Below are 19,884 nucleotides of genomic sequence, written 5' to 3' on the forward strand. Positions count from 1 at the left end.
AACAAGTCACATAAACACTTTATCATTCCAGTTCCTCATCTTAAAAATAATACAGGCTTCCCTGGTGGCGCAGTGGTTGAGAGTCCGCCTGCCGATGCAGGGGACACGGGTTCGTGCCACGGTCCGGTAAGAACCCACATGCCGCGGAGTTGCTGGGCCCGTGATCCATGCCCGCTGAGCCTGCATGTCCTGAGCCTGTGCTCCACAATGGGAGAGGCCACAACAGTGAGAGGCCCACGTACCGCAAAAAAAAAAAATAAGGACAACAACAGCACCTACCTCAAACTATGCCTTAATGAGGATTAAATGAGAGAGTATACAGCAATATAATTAAAAGGGTATGGCACACAGATAGAACTGAATGTTAGTACTATAATTACCAATCCTTTCTATCTTATGGTATTTACCTGTTCAGCAAATTTCTAATACCATACTAATAAAACAATAAGAAAATCACTAGCTGCAAAGACTGAGCATCTCAAGGCTGCAAACCAATACAAGATGAAATGAACATGAATCTAAGTGACTGCATGGAGCAGAAACTCCCTTATCTGTCCAATCTCCCCTAACCAATCCACGTTGAACTGTAACTTGACCAGGTAATAAACGTTTACTGTATTAACCATTAAAACTTCAGGGTTTACCTATTACAGCAGCTAATCATATTTACCTTAACTAATACATGTAATCAAGAATGGATGTTATGTGTTGAAAATATACTGTATCTGTTAATAGGCTACTCAGAAAATAGATTGCAGGACTGGAAAGAAACAGCATGAGCTAATACTTAGTATTGTGAAACATCCCCCCATATTTGTCCTCCCTCACTCCAGCTTAATAAGCAGTAACTGAAAGGCCCTTCCCTCAATCTTTTGAAAGGTTTCGATCCCTTCCTCCCCCATACAGAGTACCTGACCACATTAATTGCAGCAAATTGCCATTTGTTTATTGGACCTCTTACACCAGCAGCTCCTGCCTTAACTTCTTCATCCCCAGTGCCTATACTTTCAGTTATAAGTGTGCATGCAGCTATCAAGAGGAAGAGGAATACAAGGAATTAGCTGAGATTATGTAAGAGGAGTCCTTAAGGTGAATGCTGGATGGAGCTGCATCTGCTATATGCTGTGGACCTGTGCTTTCCACCTGTTCTCCTCCTCCCTTTGCCCAGTACCGAGACCCTTGGACACAGAACAGACTAGGTTTCAGGCATGCATTTTTATAAGTAGGTTACCTTTCTTTTATTTGTACTTTGCTGTTGTTTAAAATTCTGTAAAATTGTTCTGACTTCATTATATTTATTAAGACCATCTTCTATTATACTCCAGCAAATGATACTGGTTATGTGACAATAATAAAATGAACACATTCATATAAGTAAAAAACTGAGTCAATCTTAAGAAAAATATTAAGTAAATAACAGTAATAGGTAGTATTTCCATTTGGCAAATATGTGAAGGTAGCCCATGAATTACTAAGTTTCAGAACTATTAGCACAGTTGATAGAAGTCTGTAGGTAAAAGCAGGAAAGCAAAGTAGAGGAGGTTTAAGAGCACAAATTTCTGTATCCAACATGATATGGAGTTATCAGATACTCTATAAGTGAGAGTCAAGATACAGAGTTTTAAGTATAATACTTTGAGAGGGAATCAAAAAATAAATTTTATAAAGGGTAGATCAGGGAGAAGTAGTGGCAAAGGAGTATAAAGTAACAATTTAAAATTTCCATCTTCCATAGTAGCTAATCAATATGTACTGTTTATAACTAATAAATGAAAACAACTAAAAGCAAAGGTCTACATCTGTTTGAGAAGACTGTTGTGAGCGCTAATAGGCAAGTTTTCCTTTTCATGTTAAACTTTCATATGTTGTTTAAACTGTTCTCATCTGCATTTTATCTTTTGTAAGAAAAAAATCACACAAAAAGGTAAAAAAAATCATATTTATTAAATAAGTAATACTGTTTTATTCAGATACAAACCATACTTGATAAATACACATAGAGAATACAAATAATATTTGGCAAATTATCCTTTTCTAGCAGATTTTTGTTGAAATGAATACACACAACATTTTATTTTAGTATACAGAAACATGAACTAAAAATATCAGGAAATTCATTCCTATTGTTTGAGTACCAGTCTAAAAAGATTTATTGTAATAAAAAAGCAAGAGTAAAATATCTTAACATTTTAAATTAAATTTGAAAATATTTTAAATATGGTTACTTACTGGGATTCTGTGAGCCTCCAGTTTTACTTTCATTCATTTTACTAGGAAAAATAAGAATACACAATCAGCAATTTTAATTTTAAAATTCTCAAATTACCCATTTTAATTAGATTTAGGCAGTGTATGATTACAAATACGTTGCATCATTTCTTACTCTAGTACTTAATTTCCTCACCTTTCCAAATCTAAGACCAGTAATTCTCAACAAGGGTGGTAAATTCTGGGGACAGTGTTAAAATTGGAGGGAATGTTTTTTAGTTATCAAAAAGATTAAGATGACTACTGGCATTTATATTGGAAAGGAGCCAGGACTGCAGGACATACCAGGAACAGAGACCTACACTTTCTAATTTCTAGCAGTTTCACAAATCTATTGAAGAAAATTCCATAAACACACGATAACAGTCCTTCACCTAGAGTAAACATAAACATTTTAACTTATAAATAATATTTAGTTAGTATCCCAACAGCACAGATTTGTATTTGAGATCCAATCTCTCCAGCTTCTAATTTCTTAACCCCTCTCCCCTGTGCAGATGAATTGCACCTACTGCTTACTTTTAAGTTTACTGTAATTCAGAATAATGATTCAGTTCCAAAATATAGGTAACTTACACGGTTATAGACTAATTTTGCTTTATAAGGAAATCACAATTTCTATGGGGCTCTGTCTTCTCCTCTTTCCCTTCAAACTATCGATACAAGGACCCAAGGCATCTCTCTTGGTTGCACAGTGAAATGAAGTTCTGTCTAGACCTTTATAATATATGTATAGACACCTATGCTATTTAAAGAAAGGTACCTGAAGTTTCTTTCTTACTAGCCTCAAAACTCTGCACTATACAAGTGCTTTCTCATCTTTACAACAGAAGAGAATAAAAGTGAACAACAATTTCACATGTCACAAAAAAAGTAGCACAGGAATATATAAAGTACCATGCTGAAAAGGCTCCAAATATCACCAGCTACAGGATGATCATACGAAAGCTCTCCAGTGCTATCAAAACATGAACGGGAAAGGTTTTTCCTATTTGTACCAATCTAATAAGTATTCTATACAGTTTTGCAAAGTGTACTAATATACAGTATTCCACATAGACCAATGGAACAAAAATAAAGAGCCTAGAAACAGACCCAGACTTTTTCCAGCCACTTGATTTTTAACAAAGGTACCAAAGCAATTCAGTGAGAAAAAGAAAAGTCTTTTCAACAAATGATGATGGAAAAAATGGATCTCCAAATGGAAAACAAATGAACCTTGAGATTCACACTTTACACCATAAATAAAAATTAATTTCAAGTGAATCATAGACCTTACTGTAAAAGCTAAAACTATAAAAGTTCTAAAAGAAAAAGTAATGCATTATACTTCATCAAAACTAAAAGCTTCCACTCATCAAAAGATACCATATAAATAAGGAAACACAAGCTTTAAATGATACATTACAGAAGAGGGACTTAATTGATATTTATAGGGCATTCCATACAAAAACAACAGAATACACTTTCTTCTCAAGTGCTCATGGAACATTCTCCAGGACAGATCATATCTTGGGTCACAAGTCAAGCCTTGGTAAATTTAAGAAAATTGAAATTGTTTCAAGTATCATTTCTGACCACAACACTGAGACTAGATATCAATTACAGGAAAAGATCTGTAAAAAATACAAACACATGGAGGCTAAACAATACACTACTTAATAACAAAGTGATCACTGAAGAAATCAAAGAGGAAATCAAAAAATACCTAGAAACAAATGACAATGGAGACACGACGACCCAAAATCTATGGGATGCAGGAAAAGCAGTTCTAATAGGGAAGTTTATAGCAATACAAACCTATCTTAAGAAACAGCAAACATCTCGAATAAACAACCTAACCTTGCACCTAAAGCAATTAGAGAAAGAAGAACAAAAAAACCCCAACGTTAGCAGAAGGAAAGAAATCATAAAAATCAGATCAGAAACAAATGAAAAAGAAATAAAGGAAACAATAGCAAAGATCAAGGAAACTAAAAGCTGGTTCTTTGAGAAGATAAACAAAATTGATAAACCATTAGCCAGACTCATCAAGAAAAAGAGGGAGAAGACTCAAATCAATAGAATTAGAAATGAAAAAGGAGAAGTAACAACTGACACTGCAGAAATACAAAAGATCATGAGAGATTACTACAAGCAACTCTATGCAATAAAATGGACAACCTGGAAGAAATGCACAAACTCTTAGAAATGCACAACCTGGTAAGACTGAACCAAGAAGAAATAGAAAATATGAACAGACAAATAAAAGACACAGACCTACTAGAGAATGGATTTGAGGATATGGAGGGGGGTAAGGGTAAGCTGTGACAAAGCAGGAGAGAGGCATGGACATATATACACCACCAAAGGTAAGGGAGATAGCTAGTGGGAAGCAGCAGCATAGCACAGGGAGATAAGCTCGGTTCTTTGTGACCGCCTGGAGGGGTGGGATAGGGAGGGTGGGAGGGAGGGAGATGCACGAGGGAAGAGATATGGGAACATATGTATAACTGATTCACTCTGTTATAAAGCAGAAGCTAACACACCATTGTAATTCAATTATACTCCAATAAAGATGTAAAAAGAAAAAAAGAAAGTGAATTATGTATGCCACACACTGGGAGAAAATATTTGTAAAAGATGTGTCTGACAAAGACTTATACTCAGAATACATAAAGAACTTTTACAATAATATAAAGCAAACATTTAAAGAAATGGGCAAAAGACATGAACAGACACTTCATAAAGGAAGATATACAAATGGCCAATAAACAAATGAAAAGATGCTCAACATCACTAGTAATTAGGATGATAAAAATGAAAGACTATTTATACTATAATAATGGCTAAGATTAAAAAGACTATCAACACCAAACATTGGACAGGATATGAAGCAACTGGGGAACTGTCATTAACTGTTGATGTGAATAATCAACAATAATCAAAATGGAATAATCATTTTGAAAAGTTTTAGTAGTTTCATAGAAGTTAAACATATATGCCCATGAGCCTAGCCTTTGATGTAGGAATTTCACACCCAGGTATACATCCAAGAAAAATAAAAAAATATATAGACAAAAAACTTTATACAAAAAAGTTCATAGTAGCCACCTTCATGATACTCCAAAACTGGAAGACTAGAAGTCCATCAACAGGAAAATGGATAAACAAACTGAAGTATATTAATAAAATGCAATACTACTTAGCAATGAAAAGGTAACAAGTGCTGCAAGATGCAACAAAACAGATGAATCTTATAAATATTATGCTAAGTAAAAGAAACTGTACACTATTCTTATCCACATCATTCCATTCATATGAAGTTCTAGGATAGGCAAAACTAATCAATCTATCATGAAAAATATTAGAACAGTGCTTGTCTCTCAGGTGGGAAGATGACTGGAAGTGACTTAAGTAAACTTTCTGAAATATCCTACTTTTGCTAAGAGGATGTAAGTAAGCAACTTTGATAGAGAGAAGAAATCTCGGTTTCTAACTGAGGTACAGAACTACAGACAAGAGCTTTCTGAACACAACATTCCTCCTCTTCCTTTTGTAGTTTTCAAGGAAACACCCTAGGCCCACTTCATAGCTCAGATCTGATGTTGCCTCTTTCACACACAGCCTTGGCTTCGCTTTGACCCCATTAAAACACTACTTCATTTAAATTTCACGTCAATGCCACCCTTCTCCAACATGTTATAAGAAATCTATTTTACCCTTTGCTCGGTGCGAAGCCTTGTGGTTCCTTGGGTCAGGGACCTCTGTCACTGCAATGAGTCAACAAACCTAACTTTATCAGATTACAGATTTATCCCCGGTGGTTTTGGGCTGACTAGGCTAGGAGAGGTGAAAGAATACGGCAAATGTCACAAAACATAAATAATCGGTGAACCTGTTTAAAGGGTATATAAGAGTTCCTTTCACTATTCATATAACTTTTTTCTAAGTTTAAGATTATATCAAATTAGGGACTTCCCTGGTGGTACAGTGGTTGGGAGTCCCCCTGCCAGTGCAGGGGACACGGGTTCAGGCCCTGGCCCGGAAGGATCCCACATGCCGCAGAGCGGCTGGGCCCATGTGCCACAGCTGCTCAGCCTGTGCTCTGGAGCCCGCGAGCCACAGCTGCTGGGCCTGCGTGCTGCAACTGCTGAAGCCCGTGCGCCTAGAGCCTGTGCTCCACAGTGGAGGAGGCCACCACAGTGAGAAGCCCACGCACCGCAACAAAAACCCAACGCAGCCAAAAATATAAATAAATTAATTTTTAAAAAAAAGATTACATCAAATTAAAAGTTACCCCTGAGGGCTTCCCTGGTAGTGTAGTGGTTAGGAGTCCACCTGCCAATGCAGGGGACGCGGGTTCAAGCCCTGGTCTCGGAAGATCCCACATACCCTGGAGCAACTAAGCCCGTGCACCACAACTACTGAGTCTGCACTCTAGAGCCCGAGAGCCACAACTACTGAGCCCACGCACCTAGAGCCCGTACTCTGCAACAAGAGAAGCCACCGCAATGAGAAGCCCGCACACCACAATGAAGAGTAGCCCCCGCTCTCCACAACTAGAGAAAGCCTGCACACAGCAACAAAGACCCATAGCAGCCAAAAATAAATAAATTAAATAAATTAATTAAAAGAAAAAAGAAAGTTATCCCCGAATCAGATAATGTTCTAAAGATATTACAAAATTCATATTTTCCACTGGTTCACATCAGCTTTACTAATCCACAGCATCTGAAATAAAACTTTTGTTGCTAAATCCTGGTGATGAATTTCTTTATTTCAATCAACAGTCTCCAAAACAAAAATTCAGAAAAAAAAAATTCACATATTTGTACTTGGATTTTATCATTTTTTTCCTTTCCAGTACATGAATTTTAAGACTTCCTAAGTGGAAGGAGGAAAACAATGCTAAGTAAGTATGTATCACAATAACAGCCCAAGTCTTAACAACAGTCTTGGTCTTAGAAATAATATCAAAGCATTCCCCTCTTCCTTGAGAAATCATTAACAATTTAATGAAGAAAGCTCCAGGAAGCCACTATCAAGAGGTGTTCTGAGTCTCTTGCACTGCTTACCTCCACTTGGTCAGTGACACTCAGTTTGATACTCCTCCCCCTTCAAAAGGTGGAGCCTGTTTCTTCCCTCTTTGTTTCCTGGTGCGCGAGGAGAGGTGTTTAAGAGCGCTGCTTAAAGGAACTCCAGAGACGGGCGCGAGCAGGCTGTGCTTAGTAAGTTCCACCAAAAAGCCTGGCAGAAATGACAAAGTGTAACTAGGTCATAAAAGGCATTATAACTTCCTCCTTGCTCTCTGTCATGATCATGATCACCTGCACTGGTGGAAGCTGGCTGCCACGTCATAAAGGCTTTCTTTTAAGGTGCTCCTTGGAGATGTCTACTTGGCAAAGAACTGAGGCATTTATCCATGTCACACGAGTGAGCCGTTTTAGAAGTAAATTGTCCAACCCCACTCAGGCCTTCATAAGACTGCAGCCTGGCTGACAACCTGAGAGCAACTTCATGGGACACCCCAAGGCAGAACCACACAGCTAAGTTGCTCCCGAATTTCTGACCCACAGAAACTGTCAGATAATAAATGTCTGTTGTTTTAAGGCACCAAGTTTTGGAGTGATTTGTTACACAGCAATAGATAACTAATACAATAAAGTAAGCCAAACTCCCTCTCATTCTAGCTGGGTGGCTGTTCTAACAGTTTTTTTGGTGGGATCCTTAGGATTTTCAATAAATAAGGTCATGTCGTCTGCAAACAGACATTTTTACTTCCTCTTTTCCGACATGGATGCCTTTTTCTTGCCTGGCTGCCCTGGCTAGGACTTCCAGTACTATACTGAATAGGAGTGGAGAGAGTGGGTACCCTATCTTGTTCCTGATCTTACAGGAAAAGTTTTCAACCTTTTACTGTTGAGTATGATGTTAGCTGTGGGCTTGTCATGTACGGCCCTTATAATGTTGAGGTACATCCCTTCAATACCCAATTTGTTGAGAATTTTTATCATGAAGGGATGTTAAATTTTGTTAAACGTTTTTCCTGCACCTTCTGAGATGACTTTGATTTTTATTTCTCCTTCCATCAGTGTGCACACAGGGATAAATCCTGGTTGATCATGATGTATGATCCTTCTAATGTGCTGCTGAATTTAGTTTGCTAGTGTTTTGCTGAGAATTTCTTTATCCATACTCATCAGGGATATTGGCCTATAGTTTTCTTTTCTTGTAGTGTCTTTAGCTGGCTTTGGTATCAGGGTAATGTTGGCCTCAAAAAATGAGCTTGAGAGTTGAACATACACTTCAGAAAAGAAATAGGACATGGCCAACAAGCAAATGAAAGAAGGAACACTGAAAAATTCTCAAAAATGTAGGGATTTAAAAAAAAAAATGTAGGGATTAAACAACACAATCTTAAACAAGAAAAAGAGGGAAGAAAAAACCACAGGGAAATTAGAAAATACTTAAGAGACCAATGAAAATGAGAACATAACATACTAAAAATCTACAGTATACAGCGAAAAGTGATCAGAGGGAAATTTATATCTGTAATGCAGACACTGAAATAGAAGATCCCAAATCAATAACTTAACTTTATACCTCAAGGAGCTAGAAAAAGAAGAGCAAACTAAAACCAAACCTAGTAGAAGGAAGGAATTCATAAAGATTAGAGTGGAGATAAATGTAAAGAAAAGAAAAACAAGAGAGTAAAATCAAAAGTTGGTTCCTTAAAAAGATGAACTAAATTGACAAACCTTTAGCTAGACTAGTCATTTGACAAAATCCAACACTCTTTCATGATAAAAAATACTCATCAATCTAGGAATAGAAGGCAACTTCCTCAGCATGATAAAGAGCATCTTTGAAAAAACCCAGCTAACATCAAACTCAATGGTGAAAAACTGAAAACTTTCCACATAAGATCCAGAGCAAAACAATGATGTTCACTCTCACCATATCTATTCAACATTGTACTTGAAGTTCTAGCCAGAACAATTAGGCAAGAAAAGAAATAAAAGGCATCCAAACTGAAAGCAAGAAGTAGCTCTTCTTGCAGAAGCCATGATCTTATATGCAGGAAATCCTAATGAATTCATAAAACACTGTGAGTTAATAAACAAATTCAGCAAAGTGGCAGGATGCAAGGTCAACACACAAAAAATCAGACAAATTTCTACACGATAGCAAAGAACAATCCATAAAGAAAATTAAGAAATCCATTTCGTTTACAATACCATCAAAAAGAATGAACTACTTAGGAATAGATGTAACAAAGAGGTGCAAGAATTTGTACACTGAAAGCCATTAAATATTGCAAAAAGAAATTAAAGAACCCAAATAAATGGAAAGAACTCTGTTCATGGTTGAAAGACTTAATATTGTTAAGATGGCCATACTCCCCAAAGCAATCTACAGATTCAATGTAATCCTTATCAAAATCCAATGGCCATTTTTGTAAAAATGGAAAACCTGATCCTAAAGTTCATAAGAAATTACAAGGGACCTTGAATAGTCAAAACAATGCAAAAAGAAAAAGTTGAATAAATCATACTTCCCAATTTGAAAACTTACTACAAAACTACAGTAATTTAAAAAAGGTGGGATGGGACTGGCATAAGGAAAAACATAGAGAAAAAGTTAAGAGTCAAGAAATAAACGCATACATATACGATCAATTAATTTTCAACAAGGATGTCAAAACCATTCAATGGAGAAAGAAGAGTCTCCTCAACAAATGGTGCTGTGACAAGTGGGCAGCCTCATGTAAAGGAATAAAGTTGGACCTCTACCTCACACCAGATACAAAAATTAACTCAAAATGGATCCAAGATTTAGTATGTAAGAGCCAAAACTATAAAAATCTTAAAAGAAAACATAGTATTATGTAAATCTTCATGACCCTGGATTTGGCAACAGTTTCTTATGTATGACACCAAAATTATAGCAGCAAATAAATAAATAAATAAGCTGGACTACGTAATCAAGACAGTGAAAACACAATCCCCAAAATGGAAGAAAATGTTTGAAAATCATATACTTGATAAGGATCTAATATCCAGAATATGTAAGAAACTATTAGAACTCAACAACAAAAAGACAAATAACAGAACTTAAAAAAGGAAAGGATCTGAACAGACATTTCTCCAAAGAAAATATTTAAATGGTCAACAAGCACATGAAAAAATGCTCAACATCATTACTCCTGAGGGATATGCAAATGAAAACAACAATGAGAATACCACTTGATGCCTGCTAAGGTGATGATAATTTTTTAAAAAAAGGAAAATAAGTGCTGCAAAGGATATGGAGAAATTGGAACCCTCATACATTGCTAATGGGAATGTAAAATGGTACAGCTACTATGGACCAACAGTTTGGCAGTTGCTCAACACATCAGAGTTGCCACATCACCCAACAATCACACTAAGTACAGGTATTCCCCACTTGTCGAAAGTTCCCTTTATGCCACTTCACTTTTACAAAAGGCCTATGTTAATACCTGTTTTTGCTAACCAAAGAAATCAAAAAACAGATTTTCACCTTTATAAAAAAAGATAATTACTTCTTCACTGTATGCCATTTCAGCCTACAAAAGGTTCCACAGGAATGTTCTACTTTCAGATGGCTGAGGAAACCTGTACTTACTGAAAAGATTTGAAAACAGGTATTCAAACAAAAACTTGTACAAAGATGTTCATAACAGCACTATTCACAATAGTTAAAAAACAGATACAACTCATCTGTCTGTCAACTGATTAACAGGTATACAAAATGTGGCATATCCATACAATAGAATACTATTCTGCTATTAAAAAATATGTAATACTGATTTATGCGACAACATGGATGAACCTAAAAACATACTAAGTAAAAGAAGCCAGAAACAAAAGGTCAGATACTGTATAATCCCACTTATATGAAATATCTATAATAGGTAAATCCATAGAGACATAAAGCAGATTTGTAGTTTCTAGGGATGGCGAAATAGGAAATGCGAAGTGACTGCCTAATGGGCATGAGTTTTCCTTTTGGGGTGATGAAAATGTTTTGGAACTAGATAGAGGTGATGGTTGCACAACACTGTGAATGTACTAAATGGCACTGAATTGTATACTTCAAAATGGTTAATTTTATGAATGTGAATTTTATTACAATAAAAAATGTTAAATGGACACCTACCATATGATGCAACCAAGAGAAATAAAGGCATATGTTCACTGTACACAAATGTCCATAGCTGCTTTACCTGTAATAGCCAAAAACTATAAACAACCTAAATGCCCATCAACAGACAACTGATAAAACAAATTGTGGAATATTCATATAATGAAATATAATTACTAAAACTCACTATATACTCTTAAAATGGGTTAATTTTATTCTATACTATTATATTACCAGACAGATGTTTAAAAGTTAACAACCACCATTAAAAAATAAAGATATTTATTTAAATTAAAAGGAAAAGCACCAGGTAAGAAGCTTGTAAGTCACCCCTCCATCCTAACAGCAAGAGCTGAAAAGACTGAAAAACCAACAACACTTCTTGGATCTGTAAGAAGGGAGGACACAGCAAGCCACTGCCTCCAAGACTGAAAAGAAAGGTGAATACAGGGAGTCACAGCTTACCTGAGCAGTTACCAGCTGAAACTGCTGTAGGATCCAGCACTGCAGTGGGAAAATCTGAACTATAATTGACTAATTGATTGCTGGAGGCTCAGTGTGGACAACTTTGAGAGTTAAAAACTCAAGGGGCATCCAATCATGGGGCCTCTCACAATACTGTGAGATTTATCACCAGGAACTCAACGAGGGTCCACGGTAAATATCAGAGAAAAATCCCCTTGTGATTTTGGCAAGGGGAGGGGAAAAGGTGCCATTTTGAAATACACCAAAGCACTCTGTTCTTCTTAATAAGGCCTGCCCTCAAGAGAAACTTGTTAACCAGAGCCTAAGCTGCTGGGGTATTATCAGAGCCTAAATGACCCAGGAAAAGGAAACACCCAACTCCAGCATAATGTAGCCATCCGACATAAGAGGGGAGAAAAAAGCTGAGATACTTGTAAACTTCAAAGTCCAGAGGCATAGGCTCACAAAAAGACTGAGACTTAAATCACAGGACTATAAAACACTTCCCCTTCTTCCACACCTTACCACCATGGTACTAATGGCTTATTTACAACAATTCCTTTTACTCAGTACCTCATGTCTGGCTATTAAGAAAAAACTTACAAGACATATCAAAGAGCAAAAAGCACAATTTGAAAAGGCAGAGCAAACATCAGAACCCAACATGGCAGGGATGTTGGATTTATCAGAACAGGAATTTGAAATTATGATTAATATGCTAAGGGCACTAATGGATAAAATAGACAATACACAAGACCAGACAGGCAATGTAAGCAGAGAAATGGAAATTCTAAGAAAGAATCAGAAAGAAATGCTAGAGATCAAAAATACTAATGGAAGTGAAGAACTGTTTGATAGGATTACTAGTAGATGGGACAAGGCTGAGGAGAGACCTCTGAACTTAAAGATAACTTGACAGAAACTTTGAAAACTAAAAAGCAAAGAGGACAAAAACTGAAAAAAACAACAGAATATCCAAGGACTGTAAGACAACCACAGACAGTGTAACAAAAGTGTTCTAGGAATACCAGAAGAGAGAAAGGAACAGGAGAAATATTTGAAACAATAACAAATTAATGTCAGGCACCAAACCACAGATCCAGAAAGTTCCAGAAAACCAAGCAGGATAACTGCCAAAAAACTACACCTAGGTCTATCATTTCAAACTACAGAAAATCAATGGTAAAGAAAAAAATCCTGAAAAAAGCTACAGGGGGAAAAAAAAATCTTACCTATAGAGGAACAAAGGCAGGAATTATATCCAACTTCTCAGAAACAATGCAAGCAAAAAGAGAGTGGAGTGAAATATTTAAAGCATTGGGGGGTGGGAGGGAGGAGAAAAACCAACCTAGAGTTCCGTATCCTGTGAAATTACCTTTCAGAAATGTAAGAGAAATAAAGACTTCCTCAAACAAAAACTGATGGAATATTTTGCCAGTAGACCTGCCTTGAGAGAAATGTTAAATGTTCTTGAGAGAGAAAGAAAATGATATAGATCAGAAATTCAGATCTACATAAAGTATCAGGCAAAGAATAAGTAAAGGTAAAATAAACTGTTTTATTTTTCTTATTCTTAACAATGAGTTAATAGTCTATTCAAAATAACAATAGCACCAATGTATTTGATTATGTATTAGTTGTGTACTGCAAACTCTAGGGCAACCACTAAAAAAAGTTAAAAGAGTATAACTGATATTTTAAGGAGAGAAAATCATATAAAATGCTCAGTTAAAATCACAAAAAGCAGGGACTTCCCTGGTTGTCCAGTGGTAAAGAATCTGCCTTCAAATGCAGGGGACACAGGTTCGATCCCTTGTCGGGGAACTAAGATCCCACATGCCGCGGGGCAACTAAGCCCATGCACACCACAACTACTGAGCATGCGCACCTCAACCAGAGAGCCCACGTACCGCAACCTACAGAACACACACGCTCTGGAGCCCGTGCACCACAACTAGAGAGAGAAAACCCACAGGCCACAACTAGAGAGAAGCCCACACACTGCAATGAAGAGCCCATGTGCCGCAACAACAAAAATAGATTCTTGGGCTTCCCTGGTGGCGCAGTGGTGGAGAGTCCGCCTGCCGCTGCAGGGGACACGAGTTCATGCCCCGGTCCGGGAAGATCCCACATGCCACAGAGTGGCTGGTCCCGTGAGCCATGGCCGCTGGGCCTGCGTGTCCGGAGCCTGTGCTCTGCAACGGGAGAGGCCACAGCAGTGAGAGGCCCGCATACCGCAAAAAAAAAAAAAAAAAAAAAATCAATCAGCTAAGTTTCTACCTTAGGAAACTAGAAAAAGAAGAGCAAATTAAATCCAAATTAAGAAGAAAAGAAGTAAAAAGAATTAGAGCAGAAGTCAATGAAAATGAAAAGAAATCAATAAAGAAAAATCAACAAGACCAAACACTCGTTCTATAGAAAGATCAGTAAACCTCCAGCCAGGCTAAGAAAAAATGAGGACACAACTTCTGAATATCAGAAACAAAAAAAAATGATATCACTCGCTTACATGTGGAATCTAAAAAAATGGTACAAGTGAACCTATTTACAAAAAAGAAACAGAATCACAAATGTAGAAAACAAACATATGGTTACCAAGGGGGAAGGGGGGAAGGGATAAATTGGGAGAATGGGATTGACATATACCCGCTTCTACATATAAAATAAATAACTAATAAGAACCTACTGTATAGCACAGGGAACTCTACTCGGTACTCTGTAATGACCTACATGGGAATAGAATCTAAAAAAGAGTGGATATATGTATATGTATAACTTATCCACTTTGCTGTACAGCAGAAACTAACACAACATTGTAAATCAACTATACTCCAAAAGAAATTAATTTGAAAAAAGTGATATCACTACAAATCCTATGGATATTAAAAGTATAGTAAAGGAGGGAATTCCCTGGCGGTCCAGTAGTTAGGACTCCGTGCTTCCACTGCAGGGGCACTGGTTCCATCCCTGGTTGGGGAACTAAGATCCCACAAACTATGCGGCATGGCCAAAAAAAACAACAAAAAGTATAATAAAGGAATACTGTGAACAACTCCCCGCCCACAAATTTGATAATCTAGATAAAATGGACCAATTCCTTGAAAGACACATTTTTTGCCAAAATTCACACAATGAAAATAAACAATCTGAATATATCTGCATCAAAGAAACTGAATCAATAATTAATAATCTTTCAAAACAGAGAGCACTAGGCCCAGGTGGGTTCACTGGAAAATTCTACCAAACATTTAAGGAAGAAATTACACCAATTCTCTATGATCTCTTTAGAAGATAGAAGGAGAGGGACTACTTCCTAACTCATTCCATTAGGCCAGCATTCCCCTAATACCAAAACCGGACAAAAACATCACAAGAAAAAAAAAAAAAAAAACAACCACAGATCATATCTCTCAGGAACATAGATGCCACAATAAAATACTAGCAAATCAAATTCAACAATGTATAAAAAGAATTATATACCACGACCAAGCAGGATTTACCTCAGTTACGCAATCAGGCACCTTGGTGTTTACCCAAAGGCGGTAAAAACTTATGTCCACATCAAAATCTTCACACATGTTTACAGCATCTTTATTCATAATTGCCAAAACCTGGAAGCACCTAAGATGTCCTTCAGTAGATGAACAGATAAACAAACTATGGTACACCCAGACAATGAAATATTATTCAGTGCTAAGAAAAAAAAAGCTATCAAGCCATGAAAAGACATGGAGGAAACCTAAATGCATATTACTAAGTTAAAGAAGCCAATCTGAAAAGGCTACACATACTGTATGATTCCACCTATATGATATTCTGGAAGAGGCAAAACTATGGAGACAGTAAAAAGATCAGTGGTTACAAAGGGCAAAGGAGGGATTAGTAGGTGAAGCACATACGATTTTTAGAACAGTGAAAATACTGTGTATGACACCATAATAATAGATACATGTCATCATTCATTTGTCCAAACCCATAGAATGTATAACACCCAGAGTGAACTAGAATTTAAACTATAGACTTTGAGTGATTACCTTGTGTCAACGTAAGCTCATCAGTTATAACAAATGTACCACCCTAGCAGGGGATGTTGATAATGGGAGAGGTTATGCATGTGTGGGGGTGGAGTACACGGGAAATCTCTACCATCTTCCCCTCAATTTTGCTGTGAACCTAAAACTGCTCCTTTAAAAATGTACTCCTTCTTATTAGCAAAGCAGAAATGGAGACAAAGATGTAGAGGACAAACATATGGACACCAAGTGGGGAAAGTAAGGGGGTGGGATGAATTGGGACATCGGAATTGAGATAAATACACTATTGATACTATGCATAAAATAGATAACTAATGAGAACCCACTGTACAGCTCAGGGAACTCTACTCAATGCTCTGTGGAGACCTAAGTGGGAAGGAACTCCAAAAAAGAGGGGATATACGTATACATATAGCTGATTCACGTTGTTGTACGGCAGAAGCTAGCACACATTATAAAGCAACTATACTCCAATTTTTTTTTTTTTTTCGGTACATGGGCCTCTCACTGTTGTGGCCTCTCCCGTTACGGAGCACAGGCTCCGGACGCGCAGGCTCAGCGGCCATAGCTCACGGGCCCAGCCGCTCCGTGGCATGTGGGATCTTCCCGGACCGGGGCATGAACCCGTGTCCCCTGCATCGGCAGGCGGACTCTCAACCACTGCGCCACCAGGGAAGCCCTCCAATAAATATTAATTTAAAAAAAAACAGCTGAAAACCCTAATTAGTTAATACAGTAATGAATAAACTTTTTTGTCCATCTTTTTTTTTCGGTACATGGGCCTCTCACTGTTGTGGCCTCTCCCGTTGCGGAGCACAGGCTCCGGACGCGCAGGCTCAGCGGCCATGATTCACGGGCCTAGCCGCTCTGCGGCCTGTGGGATCTTCCCAGACCGGGACACGAACCTGTGTCCCCTGCATCGGCAGGCGGACTTTCAACCACTGCACCACCAGGGAAGCCCTAAACTTTTTTGCTTCATGTAAAATGTGTTTATAAAAAAATATTCAAAAGTTATATGTTTTGTCTTAAAAAATAAAAATATAGTCTTAAGAAAAAGGAAAAGCAATAGTTATAAGTTTATTTTGACTTACTTTATAGCTAGTCCTCCAGAAATAGGTTTTCCCTCCCTCCCTCTATATATTGGCTCCCTATGCCCACTATTCATGTTTCTTCATCATTCCGCTGTCATCTCAGCACATAAAGACCTTTCCAGCTTGGTTACCAATAGTTTCTTGGTATCACAGTTCCAAATTCAAGAAGAAACAATGTGAATGGTTTAGCCTGCATCAGATATTCAGCTCTGATTCAAATACATGGTGCTACTTTGGCTGGAGAAGGTATGTGGGATGAGAGCATATTAGGATCATCTGCTCCTTAGTCCAACCCCTTACCCACTGCCCACTGGTCCTTAGAATGATGTGCCTACAATGTTCGCAGGTTTTTAAAGAAAAGGTTGTGGGCAAGGAGGTCAGGTAACCGTCTTAACTGTTCAAACTGAAAAGGAAAGGCTAACTTTTCTTGTTTTAATTTCCCAATATTTCCTTAATTTAGAATTGAATTAATGTTGGGACTTCCCTGACAGTCCAGTGGTTAAGACTCCATACTTCCAATATATATATATATAGAGAGAGAGAGAGAGAGAGAGAGAGAGAGAATTGAATTACTGTAGAAGTGAACACTCATGGACAAATGAGGCTAATTCTCTGTTATAAAGTTAATTCTTAAATTACACTTAACATATATCATTCTTATAATAAAAATAAAAATCCTGCACAGGAAATTAAATGCAAAAAAACCCCGAAAACAAACAGACAAAAAAAAAGCTTTTTTTTTTAAAGTTACTAAACCTTTCAGTGCTTCAGTTTCTTCACCTTAAGATAGGGATAATAATAAAACGGCTGTAAAGGCGAAGTGAGAAATATGTATAAAGCATTTGGAGTTCTGTGAATATTAGCAAATACTGTTCTAAATTTTTTCCCACATGACATGTCTTCTGAGCCTACAATTTCAATACTTATTTTTCCATAGTTGTGAAATTTACAAACTATATGCTATCACTAAAATCCCTCTACTAACCTACACAATTATATTGTCATCTTTTAATTTTTAACTTTTTCCGCTTAATAAGATACAATGTGTTAAAACTGTTACACCCCCTGAACACACACAGTTTCAGACTGTAAGGATACTTACTGTTCTGTACCTAGAATTGCAGATACAGAGACAAAGAAGATGGGAGCTCTCAGTCAAGTGCTATTTTGTTTACAACTAAACTGCACTGAGGAAGAAGCACTCTACTGGGGGAAGTCTAGGAAAGTATGTGAAACCCACTGGATAAAATTTTAAGGAGAAATAAAAAAGGTCAATGGCTAAATATGCATAAACATGATAGAGGATAGATTTGGAGAACTGTGGTAGTATGACAGAACATCACAGGTTGGAAAAAAAATGGTGGAATATTATGAAGATGATTCTTTTTTTTTCTGCGGTACGCGGGCCTCTCACTGCTGTGGCCTCTCCCGTTGCGGAGCACAGGCTCCGGACGCGCAGGCTCAGTGGACATGGCTCAGGGGCCTAGCTGCTCCGCGGCATGTGGGATCTTCCCGGACCGGGACACGAACCCGTGTCCCCTGCATCGGCAGGCGGACTCTCAACCACTGCACCACCAGGGAAGCCCCCATGAAGATGATTCTTAAAAACAGAGGTTGGGAAAAAAACTAAAAATAGAGGGGGGGACCTTGAAGATGGCGGAAGAGTAAGACGCGGAGATCGCCTTCCTCCCCACGGATACACCAGAAATAAAAAAAGCTAAAAAATTTGAAATATATATGGTAGACAATGGGAAGCCATCAGAGATTTTTATAGAGCAATATTTGGAAGGAGAGATTGCAGACAGAGGCAGGAAGCATTACAATCAATCAATCAGTAAGAGTTATAAATTTTCTAACTAAATCTAGTTTTTGACCCCAGTTCAAACATTTTACTAGTTGTGGGAGAACAAATTACAGAACCCCTCTTAGCCTCAGTTTTCTTATGTGAAAATTCCAGCACATATCTCAGTGTTATTTGTGAAGATTAATGAGATAATGTATGTAAATACTGCACAATGCTTAGTTTCTCAATATAATAGGAGATATATGTATCATTTACTATGTGTCACACACTATTCTAACCTTTTAATATGTACTGATTCATTTGATTCTCCCAACAGCCCTACAAGATAGGTATTGTTATTATCTCCACTATAGTTGAGGGAATCGGAAGCACTGAAAGGTTAAGCAGCTTCCTCAGGGTCAGGCAACTACCTAGTCGTGGAGATGAAATTCAAATGCAAGCAATCTGGGTCCAGTTTCATGCCCTTAACCAATATATTACAATGCCTCTCTAGGAAAGATCAAGTCAGTGTTTTAAAAATTCTGGTCAAGTTTTCTAACCTTCAAGTTAAATTTACAGAACCCCATCCTCCAGACCTATGGGATCAGAATCTCTGAGATCGGAAATACAGGAATCAGCACTTGACAAACCTTCAAGGTTGAAGGTTTGAAAACTTCAACAACAGTTTGAAACTGTTGAAACTCACTGACTTAGGTAGCTAGAGCAAAAATCCAAAGAAAAGAGTCCAGGTAAGGAAAAGGGACAGATTAAATTGTAGAGACTAACTTTTTTTGGAAATTACCATTTGCTGGTAGCTTATATGAAATAAACAGAACCTTAAGGTTTGAATAAGCAAAGCTTAACAAAGTATAGCTTATATCTTTACTGCAGTCCTACACAAAATGTTTAAATTTTAACAATAACTACTGAATATTTAAATTTATTTTTCCTGGCTAATAACGAAACAAAAGTTCATTACCAGGGATGGGAGAGTAGTAGCCAGCATGGATGAAGGAACGTTTATTCTGAATATTATTAAGTCCTACTTTTTAAAAGAAATTTATACATTTATATGGTAAGATACCCTGGTGTT

The 19,884-nt window shown here is 37.4% G+C and overlaps 1 protein-coding gene across 6 annotated transcripts in view; it reads right to left on the minus strand.

The window, feature by feature from the left end:
- The window catches only part of G2E3 (G2/M-phase specific E3 ubiquitin protein ligase), a 59,385-nt gene that overhangs the window by 38,378 nt on the left and 1,123 nt on the right, over positions 1-19,884 (minus strand). For all 6 annotated transcript variants that reach the window (XR_003001471.1, XR_003001470.1, XM_024732659.1 and 3 more), the window contains exon 2: positions 2,230-2,270. Coding sequence is in view for 4 of the 6 variants with exons in the window: in XM_024732657.1 (XP_024588425.1) it covers positions 2,230-2,270 (41 nt within the window). In the remaining 2 variants the exon portion in view is untranslated. The remainder of the gene's footprint in view (positions 1-2,229; positions 2,271-19,884) is intronic.

This window comes from Neophocaena asiaeorientalis, unplaced genomic scaffold (genome assembly GCF_003031525.2).
Source record: "Neophocaena asiaeorientalis asiaeorientalis breed wild unplaced genomic scaffold, Neophocaena_asiaeorientalis_V1.1 scaffold216, whole genome shotgun sequence".
Taxonomy (NCBI): Eukaryota; Metazoa; Chordata; class Mammalia; order Artiodactyla; family Phocoenidae; genus Neophocaena; species Neophocaena asiaeorientalis.